The sequence below is a fragment of the Wyeomyia smithii genome, chromosome 3 (assembly GCF_029784165.1).
Source record: "Wyeomyia smithii strain HCP4-BCI-WySm-NY-G18 chromosome 3, ASM2978416v1, whole genome shotgun sequence".
Lineage (NCBI taxonomy): Eukaryota > Metazoa > Arthropoda > Insecta > Diptera > Culicidae > Wyeomyia > Wyeomyia smithii.
The window spans coordinates 170,658,635-170,674,223 of record NC_073696.1 but is presented as its reverse complement, the minus strand read 5'-3'; the positions used below and the strand labels follow the sequence as shown (position 1 = coordinate 170,674,223).

The window sequence follows — 15,589 nt, the reverse complement described above, 5'->3', positions numbered from 1 at the left end:
ATAAACATCTGGCCGATGACAACCAAAATCCATTGAACTGAAAAAATCAATCTTAATTCACTATTCATGTGCCCCTATCTCGTTTTGACAGCAATATGCCAAACGCTGATTTTTGACGTTCATCTGCTTTTTAACTGGGCTATAGCCCAGTTAGCGAAAGCCCAGTTAAAAAGCAGCCCAGTTAAACAGCACCCAGTTAGCGAACAGTTACTGTACTTTGGTCGCAAGATCAAGGATGGGAGAAATCGTTCAAGTGATAATTAATCAGTAGTCCAAACTTTCTCTGTCGCTTTCGATAATTTCTAAAGGATATGGGTGAAAAATTTTCACTCGCGATTACTTTGATTTGTTTGTTTCGTTTCGCGCTTTCGATTTTTTTTTCACACGTGTAGATAGGTACAACACGCGCAAACCGAGAAGCTAATTTTATTCTTTTGAAATAATTAGGCAAGAATGAAAGCTGGATATTCTACGGGGTGTTGTCTTCTAGAAATAGGAATTTAGATACTGGTAGTGTAGCCGGGGCGCATAAAACAGATTTCCAGAAAGCATGTATTCGAGTATGTATATTACATGCAAGCTTTCATGTAATATAGGGTAGTGAACGGCTTCGGCAGTGGTTTTCTTCGGCAGGTTCCTGCATAAGATTGCTGTAGAAAACCTGCTGAAAAAAACCACTGACGAATCCGTTTGCAGGGTGGCCACTCAAAATCCGAAATAAAATGCCCGGTTTTCCCCGGTTCGTTCAACTATTTTTCCCGGTTAATTGTACTTCTAAATTCTGTAGTTTTCCATACAGCTAAGGATCAAAATAGCGTGACTTTCGATTTACATCCCAAAATCTGATCTGACTACTCCTTCTTCTTTGTCTTCAACAATTCAACATATCGACTATGTGGAATGGGAGCGTAATGGATCAACGACTTGGTGATATCAATTTCGTCTCCTCCACCGACATCCTGTACTGCATCGTGCATCAAGCGCTGCGCTAAAAGTTTTTCCTCTTTTAGATTCATGACTACGCACTCCTAGCTCACGGAGAAACCTCGCTCCAACGTGGTATTACCATGCGATTGTATCAAAATCTTCCTGATAAACACTGTCAAGTTAGGAAAGTTCTTGCCTGAACCAGCTATCAGATCTCTACATAAAGTATCAAGGCGCTTCTCGCTACGGTGGTAGGAAGTCAGCAATGTCTTTATCGAATGCATACTCAATAGTTGTGATTATTTTGGCGACATCTATCAGCTACTTTTCTCGCGAGATTATCTTTGTGAACCGTTTGCTCTATGCAAAATTCGAGCCATTTAAATGCTACTTCCGGGGAGCTTACCATGGTCAAGTAACAAGTTAGCTTCCAAGAAGAAGATGAATAAAAACACAACTGTAAGAAATGAGTTGAATATACTGTCAGCCGGGGTGAGATTGTGCCATCCAATCCGTGACTTGGTTAAGTAGTCGAGGAAACCTGATCAGAAAGACAAAACAAAAATGTAACAGAGGCTGTTAGTTTGTTTTGTGAGAAACCTTTCAGGTTGTGTTATAATTTTGATCCCGTTAGGTGTTAAAATAACAGAAATTATAACAAAAAATATTCTACTATTATCCAACCCATATCAAACTTTGTTACTAACGTATCAGCTTTTTAACAAAATGAGATAGATTAGTATAATAACAACCATTGTTATAAACAACAGGTTTTGATAGAGACGAAAAAATTGTTAGATTTGTTTCAGAACAACTCTATTTCATGATTTGTTATCATAACTCATTCAAATTCAAATTTTGTTATCCAAAGCAAATGGGAAAATACTAAATCGTATCAAAATATGTTATTTGTATCTCCCGTTATTAGAATTTTGTAATTTTTTAGTTATGCACTTCTGATCGGGAATCTATTCAAGAAATTTTGGTCTTGTGATCGCCATGAGATGGCTAACGAATAATGGGTTTGTATGGCACAGTCTCACCCCGGCTCGTAATGTTCTGGGAAATTCCCGGTTTTTTCTCGGTTCCAAACGATTCCAGGTTTTTTCCCGGTTCTCCCGGTTTTCCCGGTTGGGTGGCCACCCTACGTTTGCTACCCTACATGAAGTACATGCAAGATTGAGATTTGAATTGCCTTATAGTTTGGAGGTTTTAAACAAGAAATACATTAGAGAATTACCGAGAGACTAGTTTGATACTTTCTATACTTTATGAATCCAATTTTATACTATTGTGAGACAAATCTTTAAAGTATGACTTTATTTTATGTCGTTGATTCAATGTTGAATGTATTCCCTAATTGCAGCTTAAAATTATTGAATCGAAAAAAAATCGGTGAGAGAATTTTCGTCTTCAGGAAGCGAAAATTTTCAGTATTGATTCTCCTGAAATTATCATTAAGACTAGATTCTTTTTCATTTCCGTAACTAAGCAGCCGTATCATTGTTGATAAATGGAAATTAACAAAACGATTCCATGCGATAAAAAAATCGGAAGTGATTCTCCGAGTGAGTGATTTTCCCATCCTTGCGCATGATTACTACTGCATTTCCGAATTGTTTGAATGTTTAGTTTCCGGATTTGCATCATAAAAGGTTCCCGCTGGTCTCGAGGTATGTTGCTGGCCTAAGAAGCCGTAGGTTTGAATCCAGTTCGACGAAGAGACATTTCCCGATCCGAAGAGCATAACTAAAATATTACAAAATTATATCAACAGTAGATTTGAATAACATATTCTGATACGATTTTGTATTTTCCCGCAAGCTTCTGACAACAAAATTGTATCTGAAAGAGTTATAATAACAATCCCTGAAATGAAGTTGTTCTGGAACAAGTCTAACAAATTTGTCGTCTCAATCAAAACCAGTTGTATCTAACAATTTTTGTTATAAAATTGTTCTATATACTACCTTATTTGGTTAGAAAGCTGATATGTTCGTAACAAAGTTTGATATGAGTTTGACACTCTTAGAATCATTTTTGTTATAATTTTCGTTATTTTAACACCTAACGGGACCAAATTCAAAACACAACCTAGTGCTAACCGCGCAATTGTATTGTACAATATAACGGTGGGCTGCGAAATCTGTGTCAAATAAAAACACAAGGTTAAAATTCGAAACGGAATGTACCTGGGATTTGCTTCCGCATCACATAAAAGCAACGTACTTCTAGCACACTGGCTACTACTTTTTTGATCGCTTCGAGAAAATAGCTTGGGATGAGAAAGCCTCTCTTTGTCAGGATACTTTCTTGAATTCTGTCGGGCGTCCTCATTTGTGATATCATTTCCTGTAGCACAACAGAAACTCCTTCCAACCTCGTCTGATAATTTGAACGAGAAATCAAAAAAGAGACTTTTAGGTGGAAAAGAGACCATTTTAGAAGAAAAAAGAGACTTTAGAGACCTTTCGTTAAAAAAAGAGACTTTTTAGAGACTAGCTTCAAAATAGAGACCAAGTCTTCCCGATTCGCACAAATTTTGCACAGAAATCGCACAATAAATGTGGAAAACGCATAACGCAACAGTTGTACTGCGAATACACTGACATAGAATGAAATCAGAATACGTATCATATACCGACACTTTATTTCTCACGTCGAGTGTATTAGTGACTAGACTAGACACATCGCATACAATTTTCAGGTTGCTCTTTCGCTTCTCTTTCGGTTCGGATTGCGACGCGCAAGGCGATATCTCGTTGCTTCACGAATGAGCGAGACACCCGTACTGTACATACTTGATTTGATACCAGTGTTGTTAGTCTCACTCATACTGTCAGTGCGTGATTGCTGCTATTCAGAGGAATGCATGAAGAAGAAAAAGTATCTCGAAAGCGTGTGTGCAAAAGACTTGAAAAGCGTAGCATATGTCTCGTCCTCAAGTAGAAAGGAGGAGAATGGTTTTGCTTCTCGCTCGCTTTGCAATGCTGCTTGATACCAGTTGAAACTGTTTAGGTGTAGTAGTTTGGAGCTGCCAAATACATTGGAGAAACGCTAGAGCATTGATTGCGTTATGCCCAACACGCAATCATTGTACTGGTTCCGAATTACATCAACAATTGCGCTAAAAACGCACAATTTTGTACTGGTTTCGCACCATCCAACTTTTGCGTGTAGCATTATTTGCTATAGTTCGTTGCGTTTCACTGTATCCTACGTCGCCTTGAAGTCAATAAACAGACGATGTGTCCCCGATCAAACGATTATAACAAACGTGTAACAAAAACATATCTGAACTTGATAGAAATAACAAAGCCTGTAATATTCTTGATATGCCAGAATGATAAAAAGTACAGAATTATATCAAATTCAGTTCATCATGCACTTGAATGTTCAAAAGTGTTTTTTTAAAGCATATTTATATCAAAATTTTCTTATTCAATCGACAAAATTTTGTACATTATAACTAATTCTGATCTTTTTCTGCCATAAACCTTACAAAAATTGCCATAATTTGTAATGACCGACGCCCCGTTTTGCTCTGACGCCGCCACTGTAGTAGATGTAGTGCTTGATAGAAGTGCCCGCGGTCGGAACAACCGCCAGGAATTCACGTTCTCCGGTCTTAGGCCAACGCACAGCTTGTATGGCTGCTACCTCCACCTTTGCCTTCCATAGCTCTCTGGCCAAGGTGCCCGCGCTTGCCGGTTCGATCAGAGTCCTAACATTCCAAGTGCTAATTTTCCAATCGTTGTCCTTTTTCGTTTGCCTAGGTCTATACCGATTGTTCCGATTCGTATCATTCTCTGGATTGTTCGTAGTATGTTTATTTCAGCATGCTGCCTTACTAGGGCTGCGATGCCTAGTCTCGAGACCAGGGATGGACCAAAAATTCCATGCAACTTTGAACGGTTGCAGGAAGAATTCTCTACACGCTCGGGAAAAATGACTCTTAAATCAGTAAGACTTGACGCATTTTCATAAAAAGTGGAATAACTCCTCAACTCAATAACTCCGTAAATACGCATAATTGAGTAACAAGGCGTTTTAAAAACTGAGTGATTGGTACTCACTTTTTGAGGGTTGAGTAATTACTCCTTTTTTGGGCTCTGAATTGCTACTTAATTTAATTTACAAATTTATATAAAGTTGTTTGTACTGTCTAGAAAGGCCTTGAATATTTTGCAAACTGGAGGTATTTCTAATTCTGCCTGCAAGCCTGCAAAAATCACATTTTGAAATTATAAAAAGATCCTTCTTTACATTATTATTCATTAAGACATGACGGCTTGAAGCTTCACACACCTGTTTGTTTGCGTCAGGGATACCAGATGTGCAGATTTGTTTGCAAACTTCTAGAGCCCGTGCGCATATTTTTATTGATTCGCAGATATTTGCAGTTTTTCCATAGTTTCTGCAGATTTTTGTCAGAGTCTCCTCATACTCTTCTAAATGCGTGCGAGCGCAATTTTTTCGGATCATAGATAGATTTTTTCAGACTTCAAGCAGTCTAGCAGCAGACTATTTTCCAACTGGGGTTACATACACAACGGCATTCGAAACCGACTTTCAGATGAAACATAAAAAAAAACTCGTTAATGTTTATTTTACGTTACGATCAACCGACCAAGAAGTTGAAGAAGACTACGGCTTTGGAATGCTTTTGGAAAGCTCCGGAATCGATGGAGATTAAAAGCAATGATTTTAAATGTCAAATTCATTCTCAATTCACACAAAATAATCATCACAATTAAAAATAAATAATATTTCTGAACTTAAATTTCGTTTATTCTTCATGTAATTCACCACAAAAAACTCTTTGCAGGGTTTCGTAGAATACTCGTTTTTGGTTAGGTATTCTACCAGAGGTATTCTACGTAGAAAACTCGTCGAAAACTACATGAGGTTTTCTACATGACATCCCTGCTCGTGACGGAGCTGCCGTCTTGAGTGTAGCTGGCGAGACACCGCATTTCATTGTTCAGCCATCCGCTCCGGATCAGTCGCCTTTTGAGCCACCCCTAACCTGGGTATCCTAGTTGGTACCACGTGGAGCTAGGTATAGAAGTTGCTGAACATTATGCTATGGACCACACTGGGGTCTATCTTCTGCCAACTAGAACGGGTGTACTGCTGGTACCCATTTGCCCAGCCGTTTACCATCCAAACCGGTTATATGATTCCTATTATTAAACTCATCATTCGTCGAAACAAAAAAGAATATTAGGGTGCCAATGAACATCGACGAATACACGAAAACCAGCAGTGCTCAAGTTCCTCGAAAAAAAAAACCCGTATAGAATTTGAGCGCAACCGAACTTCTTTAACAGGGTCCACTCACAAGCATGTTTGGTTTCGTATTTTGCTCTTTGAATGCTCATTAGGCTATATTTTATCAAGGAGGCAGAATTCCAGCAAGTCAGATATGAAGCACTTGTAGAGACACTCTATCTTTACAATTTGTCTGAACATTGTAATCAAATCAAATTTTTTTATTGCAAATGTCTCAACTCTTCACACTCTTAGGAATTTAATTTGATATGAAGGACAAACGGTATTGAATCCAAAAATAGCCGACTTCAAGCCACCATTTCGTATTTTCAAAAGCACAAGACTCGGAAATAGATAATGCGTCATTTGTGAAAACACTATTTTATGTTTGCTGCGGTGGAAGCAAACATAAAATTGCGTTTTCACAGGGAACCCATTATCTATTTCCGAGTCTTGTGGCTTCAATACCGTTTCACCTTAACCCCAAAAAGAAACTCTGCGTCAATAGACCATTTTACGAGACGTTTCTGAACTGATGATGATGGTCCCACCTCATACCCCTACATCTAGGACAGGACTTCACAAAAGGCTTCTAGTTATTCTTCTTTTCGTTCAAAATTGTGTTCATGAAACATTTTCATTTTTCGTCACGACGCCTGCCAGTGTTTCCAAAAATGTTTAATAAAGAAAATATCAATATCATGGATTTTCCAAGTTCTGGATTTCAATTTCAATTAATTCATTTGATAATGCTAGCTCATTAAATCTTCAATTGATTTAAAGATAGATGTTGTTTTTATTTGAACTAGTCATAATTTCAACTCATTTTGGATTCCTCTTGCTTTTCGAGAAACGAATCTGCTATTGTTCATCATACGTAGGTTCAAAAACATGAATAATATTTCGAATGTTGATTTTTATAGACATTACATAGTCTAGTTTATGAAAAAGTTTCGAAAAATTGTTGAACCAAACGCGTTTCATTCACTTGGTAAGCAAAAACAGTGTAAACAAATAATATCGATAGTCTTCGCAGCACGGCCAACCGTACCGACTAATAATAAAATTTAACAGTGCGCTAAATAAAATCGACCAATCAGAGAGGGCTTTCACTTTGACAGAACTTTGGGTGATTTTCGGTTTCTCTTGTCACGTCCTGTCCTAGCCCTACATCGGTTTGAACCAAGGGAATGGTATGGTAGCCTTCAAGCGTTACGAACATCTATTCCTGTACCGTTTGTTCCAAAACTACTTTTTCTGCTGTCACAGGTTGCCTCACTTTGCTTTGGGACACAATTAATGTACAAAATATCACTTAGAATATCACATACCATGTGAAAACCTTAAGAAATTGCTCAAAACTGTCTGATATGCTATTAATAATTGCAGTCAACATTTAGCCGGTTTGCCCGAATCAACATAAGATAAGGGTAAACTGCCCATTTTTCGGGTGCCAGTGCCAGTGATGTTGGTAACGCGTCAAATGTATGGTAGCTGACAGCGATGCCATTCCCGTGGTTTGAACTTCATGAATGAAATTTTAACAGAACGCTCGGAAACGCTGACATAACGCGCGTAAAAGCAACATCAATATCAGCAGGATTCGTGACACCTGTCAGTTCGTAAAATAGTCTATTTGACTCCTCGCTTCAATGACATTACCCTCTTCTTTTTCAAATACAGTAACTGTTCGCTAACTGGGCGACGAGCACTTCCCACCCAGAAAAAATTAACGATGTATTTTGCGGTGAGAACAGTAAATGGACAATGTTTTTTATTGTAACCATAGAAAATATTGTATTTTTACTGTAAGCCTGCAAACGATTTTTGTCATTACCATGTTTTAACAATGTTTTTTGTTGAAGTCTCCACCGACAATAATTTTATCATAAAAAATATTGTCAGTGACTTCTAGATGTATGGGAAAATGCCTGAAAAAATGCTGTGAAGATACATAACAACCCCCCTTTTTCATGGTAAAAATGGCAAAAACCATGTTTTTTATTGTTCTGGAGAATGATATTCAATGTAAAATTGATGTATTTACAATGAAAAACATAGTTAAAAATATGGTATAACTATGTAAAATTACAGTAACTTTTAAGGTTGTTTTAATGTTATTTTTTTCGAGCTGTTATTAAAATCAGCTCGCTAACTGGGATATCATCTCAACGCTGAGGGGGATTTCAGTGGATAACGCTGCTTCGCGACAATTTCATAAAAAAAATCCTTCTTAAGTTGATCACCAAATAGGTAAGCCACGCCTACAAGTTTATCTCTCAAATAAAGATTTTACAATTTACTTTTATATAGCGAGTACATTTATCAGCCATATTACTTACTTACTTTACTTTAGTAAGTAAGTTAGTAAGTAAGTAAGTAAGCAAGTAAGTAAGCAGCCATATTACTGTTTTTGTATTTTAAATATGCTCGATTAAAAAAACTTTATTTTTTAATTTTCGTTCTCAATCCACATGCTTTGTTTGTTTTCATATATGACGTTTGAGACCGCAAACGGAATTCTCCCAGTTACTGTAATGCAAAAACGTTCTCGTTTTTTTAAAAAAACTGTATTCTGGTATTTATCTGAGAGTATTTATCTTATATATAAAATAAAGATACATATGTACGACCGCCCATAACTTTACAACGGAGCGTCTGATTTGAGCTGGATTTGTTTTGTGGTGTTCGTCTTTGTCCAAGGCAAATTGTTACGGCAAGAAAACCAGGAGAATTCAAAGGAAAATGGTAGAATTCACGAAAATAGAATTCCCATACAACTAAGAAATGAGAGGCAGAAGGCGCAATGAACAACAATAATATGACAGCAATTTATAACAGGTGACTCTCGACAGTTATTTTATATTCATCCTTCAAAAGTTACCATTAAAATAGAAGTACGCTCGACTGGTGGCTACTGTCACGGTGATCGGTTGAACAATCTTAACATATAAAAATGCAGCTCTGTCTGTCTGTCTGATCCATATAGGCTTGGACACTAATGAACCGATAGGCGGGGAATTTTGTATATAGGGGTTTTAGGGGCCGAGAAAGGTGACTAAGATAGTTCGAGACCCCTCCCTCTTCTGGAAGGAAGGGGTTCCATACAAATTAGACACAAATTTCAGCACATCCCGAGAACTAACCAAGTAAATGGAACCAAATTTGGCAGGTGCAATATTAGGGATAACAAATATGTCAATAATAGTTTGACACCCATCCATCTTCTGGAAGGGTGGGGTTTCCCACTAATTTCTATGTTGGTTTGATACTCCTACGAACTCTGGAAGGGGAGGCAGTTCTCCCATACAAGCTTAACAGATATTTCAACCAGGTTTTCCGGAAAACAGCCTACAATGATCGGGTCGATGCACAGGAGCCAAAGCTCGACTTCAGACGCCATTTTTAAATTTAAGATGAAAACTTCCGATTTCTAATATGGGTATTTCCGGAATCGTAATAGTGCACTGAAGCCACAAGTCGACCTCAGACAACGATTTGAATTCTAAGATGGCGACTTTCGGTGTCTGAAAAACAGCCGAAAATGACCAAATACCACCCTATATGGGTGTTTCTTCAACCAGAATGACGCTCAAAGGCCAGAAACTTTCTTTAAATGCCCTTTTGAAATCAAATTTGACTCCACTATGAGTATCTCCGGAATCAGAAACTAAAAATTTACCACAAACACCATTATGAATTGTAAGATAACGACTCTTGGTTTCTGTAAAACAGCCGAATATGAGCAAATAACACCCAATATGGGTGTTTCTTAAACCAGAATGACGCTCAAAGGCCAGAAATTTTCTTTAAATGCCCTTTTGAAATCAAAGTTGACTCCGCTATGAGTATCTCCGGAATCAGAAGCTGAAAATTTACCACAAACACCATTATGAATTGTAAGATAACGACATTTGGTTTCTGGAAAACAGCCGAATATGACCAAATAACACCCAATATGGGTGTTTCTTAAACCAGAATGACGCTCAAAGGCCAGAAATTTTCTTTGAATGCCCTTTTGAAATCAAAGTTGACTCCACTATGAGTATCTCCGGAATCAGAAGCTAAAAATTTACCACAAACACCATTATGAATTGTAAGATGACGACTTTTGGTTTCTGGAAAACAGCCGAAAATTACCAAATAACACTCAATATGGGTGTTTCTTAAACCAGAATGACGCTCAGGGGCCAGAAACTGTCGCCAAATGCCATTCTGACATCCAATATGGCGACTTCCGGTTTCGGAAAAACCGCCGAAAAAGACCGAATATTACTTAATATGGATATTTTCGTATTCGAAATGATACATAGAAGCCAAGCATTGACCCTGGACACTGTTGAGAATTCAAAGATAACTACTCTCAATTTCTGGAAAACAACAAAATTACTGAACACCTTCCAATATGGATATTTCCGAAATCAGATTGATGCCAGAAAAACAGCTGAAAATGACCGAATACCACCCAATATGAATATATCTACTATATAAAAATGGAATTCCGTAATGCTTGATCTTATTGATTTTATCTCTTCGTCTCTGAGGTGTACAGTAACTACGTAAGAACATGCACAATTATGACTTTTTATGCTGAATCGAAATTTAAAGCGATGACATATGATTCTTTTTTTATTAAAATGTTTGTCATTATCCAGAAAAGATATTTGAAGAAAAATTTTTAGTATCTGATCACTAAAACTTGAGATATTATTCACAGAACTACGTAAAACATGCAAAATTATGACTTTTTGTGCTGAATTTGCCTCTAAATCAAAATTTAAAGTGATGACATATGATTATTTTTCAATTAAAATGTTTGTCAATGTTCAGAAAAGACATTTGGGGAAAAATTATTAGTATCTGATCACTAAAACTTGAGATATTATTCACAAAACTACGTAAAACATGCAAAATAATAACTTTTTTTTGCTAAATTTGCCTCTAAATCAAAATTTAAAGCAATGACATATGATTCTTTTTTTATTAAAATGTTTGTCATTGTCCAGAAAAGAAATTTGAGGAAAAAATTTTAGTATCTGATCACTAAAACTTGAGATATTATTCACAAAACTACGTAAAACATGCAAAGTTATGACATTTTATGCTTATTTCGTCTCTAAATCAAAATTCAAAGCGGTTATATGTGATTCTTTTTTCATTGAAATGTTAGTTGATGTTCAGGAAAAACATTCCAGGAAAAATAATAGGTATCTAAATACTAAAATTTGAGATATTATTCTCAAAACTCCGTAAAACATGCATAATTATGACTTTCTATACTCAAATCGTCTCTAAATCAAAATCAAAATTCAATCATACGCCATGATTCTTTTTTCATCAAAGTTTTCGTTGATGTTCAGGAAAGACATTTGAGGAAAAATAACAGGTATCTGATTACTAAAACTCGAGTTATTATTCACAAAACTACGTGAAACATGCAAACTCATGATTTTTAATCTTGAACTTGCCTCTAAATCAAAATTTAAAGCTATGATCTGTGGTTTTTTTTTACAATGAAATGTTCGTTAAGGTTAGGGAAGTTATTTGAGGAAATCACATGAAAAATGGAAAACCATGATTTTTTTAATTTGTTTCAATCAGAATTTTAAGCGATATCATGTGTTTTTTTTTAATAATAAATCGTTGTTCCTACAACATTTGCAAATATTTTCCTTCAAAAAAAAAACTCATTTTTTGATTCAGTGCGAGTCGAGCATAACAATTTTACATTTCTAATATTTTCGTAGTTTTGTGAATAGTAACACACTACGGGATTCGACTTACTTTTTCACTTTTATTTTACTTTTATTCAAACTATATCTTGGGAGATTGATTTGAAGAAAGACTACATTTGATTGGTTTGAACATCGATTAAGGGGCGACTTCAGCATTAAAACTCATCCTTTTTTTACGTAGTTTTGTGAATTAAAGCACAATTGTTAGTTATCAGAAAACCTTCACTTCTTCTCAGACGTGTTCCTTGGACATTAACAAACCTTTTTCAGTTTGAAAAAACACATGTCATCTCTTTAGATTTCATCGTAGAGGAAAACTGAGCATGGCTGGTCATTAGGGTGGGACAAAAAATGAATGTTAGCTCCCATGCACTTTTCGTGTTTCTTATGGGTCCCATAACAACTGTGTAACTTTTCAGATCGATCGGTGAAACGCCCGATTTGCGCCCGATTTTTAAAGTTTCCATACGAATTTATATGGGAAAATTCACTTTTTCAAAACTTATTCTCTAGAAATTCCCAGTTGGGTTCTAAAAATATATCGATACATGATATTTGTAGGAAATTATCCTGGGTAAAACTCTTCTGAAGACCATAAGGCGCTACGATGCTTGTAGAAACAGCTATTCACCCCAAACTGATTGAATGTCTGACAACATCACAATTGAAATTTTCCAGCAACACTGCTACAGCATGCTGCTATTGCAGACTAGCTTAAGTATGAAAAATAATTTCGCGTGGAATTAATTTTCAAAGTGTGATTTTTGCTCATAGTATCTTCGGGGAAGCCTCCAAGATAAATTTAAGCGATATCATTTCTCATCACCTGGTTGAATTTGCAACAGTAGCATGCTGCAGCAGTATTGCTAGTAAAATTCAATGGAGAGCCGTCCGTCAGACATTCAATCAGTTTGGGGTGAATAGCTGTTTCTACAAGCATCACAGCGCCTTACGGTCTTCAGAAGAGTTTTTCCCAGGAAAATTTCCTACAAATATCATGTATCGATATATTTTTAGGACTCTTTTAGGAATTTTCTCATATAAAATCGTATGGAAACTTTAAAAATCGGGCGTTCCACCGATCGATCTGAAAAGTTACACAGTTGTTATAGGATCTATAAGGAACACGAAAAGTGCATGGGAGCGAAAAAATAACACCATCGCTTTTTTCCCATATAACCGTGTCCCAGAGTCTACTGGTCATGCTCATACTCAATTCTTCTTACATTAATTTCTTTCTTTAAAAAGAGACATGAAAAGAGGTTTTACTGTAAACGATTGTGGAATGGCCCGGTTTCAGGAAAATAGTCTAAAGTGGTATTTGACCAACAATTTCAATACTTCCGAAAGTGGAACTCCATACGTCATTTCGAAATTCTAAATGGTGACTTCAGATTTACGTTCTGTGAGTTCTTAGAATATTGATGTACAGTCCCTCTACAATTATGGGTCAGTTAACGTGTTGCCTAAATGTTGAAAAATGACACACATGGGTCACTTTTGGCATTCGAGATCATTTAGTTCATAAAATCATCAAAATCCATCACAAAAGTTATTTTATTGTTGTGAAAGCTTTATTATAAGTTATTTTATTAGGTCGTGATGTATTGTCATGCAAAAGTAATAAAAATAGCCAAAACATGAACTGACCCACAATTGTGCACCGCAAAACGTATCATTACTACAATTATGGGTGATTCACTTATTGCAACGAGCAGAATTATTATTTTTGGTAACATTTTCATTTCTATCGTATGAATAGGGTAACAATTGAGTTATAAAAAATACCACTGAAAATTGTTCGGTTTTATGAAAATGGACGTATTTGTGTGAAAGTGACCCATAATTGTGGAAGCAGTGCACAGTGGTACAGAACGACAATTTAGGCGGAAATGGAGTTTTCGATACATTTTTGTGATTTTAGAGCCATACTTTATATGGCGAAGTTGCTTATTATAATTTGTTTTACATTTAAACTGAGGTGAAAATTAGGGTGGTCCTAGAACCAACGAAATAAATCAACTAAAATTTTTATTTGTGGAAAAATAAAATTTTATTTTCAGTAAAGTTGTAGATCACTTGTTTTTAAGCAGCTTTGTTGAAGACTACTTTCTTGTAGCTCTTAAATTGACTGAACTTGAGCAATCTTGCCTAGGGTGGCTCTTAAAAAACGGTTTTTTCGCTCTACTTTGTTTAATTCAAATTTCTCCGTAAAATTATGTTCAGACGACTTTTAGAGCTTTAAAAGACGCAACTTTTGGTGGCTATCCTTTAACGATATCTTTTATGGGTGAAAAGCTATTAAGCTTTTAATTTTTAAAATACGCCCTTTTCAACTGGTGATATCTCTGAATGGGGCAGATAAAAAAAAATATCTTCTGGTTTCATTTGAAAGAGCAACTTTTGTAGGGTGTTTGATCCTGGTTCGAACTTGTCTCAGCGTTTTTAATGATACACTTGGGTTGATCTCATCGTTTCTAACAAATGATGGCAGTTATGTATCAAAATTGACTTCTAATGTGAAAACACACTTATAAAGAATATATTGTAGTACTTAAAACTGTATTTCAATGCCTGAATAATTTATTTTTCGATGTTTAATGACAGAGAAATAATGATCCAGGTTCGAACAATGCTGATTGTGGTTTGAACCATTCATATGATCCTGGTTCGAACTACTGATTGAATCGTGCAAAAGTTTTTTTTATTCCTCCAAATATGCAATATTCTTTCAATGACTCAAACAAATACTGATCGGATATGGATAACCCCTAATAGCATACTAATTTACCAAAACGTTTTTAAATATTTGGACTGCTTTGACTGAAATATAAAAAATGCGTAGCGACTCTAGCGGTGATATAAGGAAGCTTGCTAGTTCGAACCACGATCATCGGTAGTTCGAAGCAGGATCAAAAATATACTGTCATATTTTTGTTTAAAATTTATTTTCACTAACCTTTCAATTGAAAAAATGATACAGAAATGGAATAATATTTATGTCTAAATGTTTCAAAACTGTTCTTGCTCGAATATAATGGGTTTGGATACTATATAATAATGACGACGAACCAGGTCGTATATGAACAACCAAAGCCAAAATCAACGCTTTTTTAATTGTAAATAATTTAACTTAAGGCTGTAATTTTTAATATGTAAAAAAATCCTATGTTAAGACAGATTTCGAAAGCATATTATGCAATCGTTCTTATCTAAAATAACTGAATTTTATATGATTATTCGGGATTTTTCGTAATAGTTCGAACCAGGATCAATTTTGGCATGGTTCGAACCAGGATCAAAAACCCTACTTTATCATAAAAAAATTCGAGATAAGTTATTTCTTAAAATCGAATAAAATAAGTTTGAATATGATCATTTTCAGTCGAAAAAGTAAGGTTTTTACAGCCTAGTTTTTTTTATTTGATAAAATTGATGCACGGGTAGAAATAAAATCTCGAAAACGGGCAAAATGACTCATGATTTCATGATTTGGATGTATTTTCATGGTATGAATATACACCATGAGTAAAGACTCATGGTTTCATGAGCCAATTGTTCGTAACGCACCCCGTGCGTTACTGTTTTGCTGACATCATATGAGCGATTTCGCATGGAACCTTGATTTATGGGTCATGAAATTTAGCATGTCC

At 35.8% G+C, this 15,589-nt stretch overlaps 1 protein-coding gene across 2 annotated transcripts in view; it reads right to left on the bottom strand.

The window, feature by feature from the left end:
* The window catches only part of LOC129732573 (cytospin-A-like), a 234,334-nt gene that overhangs the window by 173,782 nt on the left and 44,963 nt on the right, over positions 1-15,589 (bottom strand). The window contains exons 2-3 of one of the 2 annotated variants that reach the window (XM_055693555.1): positions 3,120-3,312; positions 1,334-1,468 (exon numbers count right to left, since the gene is read on the bottom strand). In XM_055693555.1, coding sequence (XP_055549530.1) covers positions 1,334-1,336 — 3 coding nt within the window. In that variant the 5' untranslated portion in view covers positions 1,337-1,468; positions 3,120-3,312. The remainder of the gene's footprint in view (positions 1-1,333; positions 1,469-3,119; positions 3,313-15,589) is intronic. The other variant, XM_055693554.1, reaches the window with a different exon arrangement.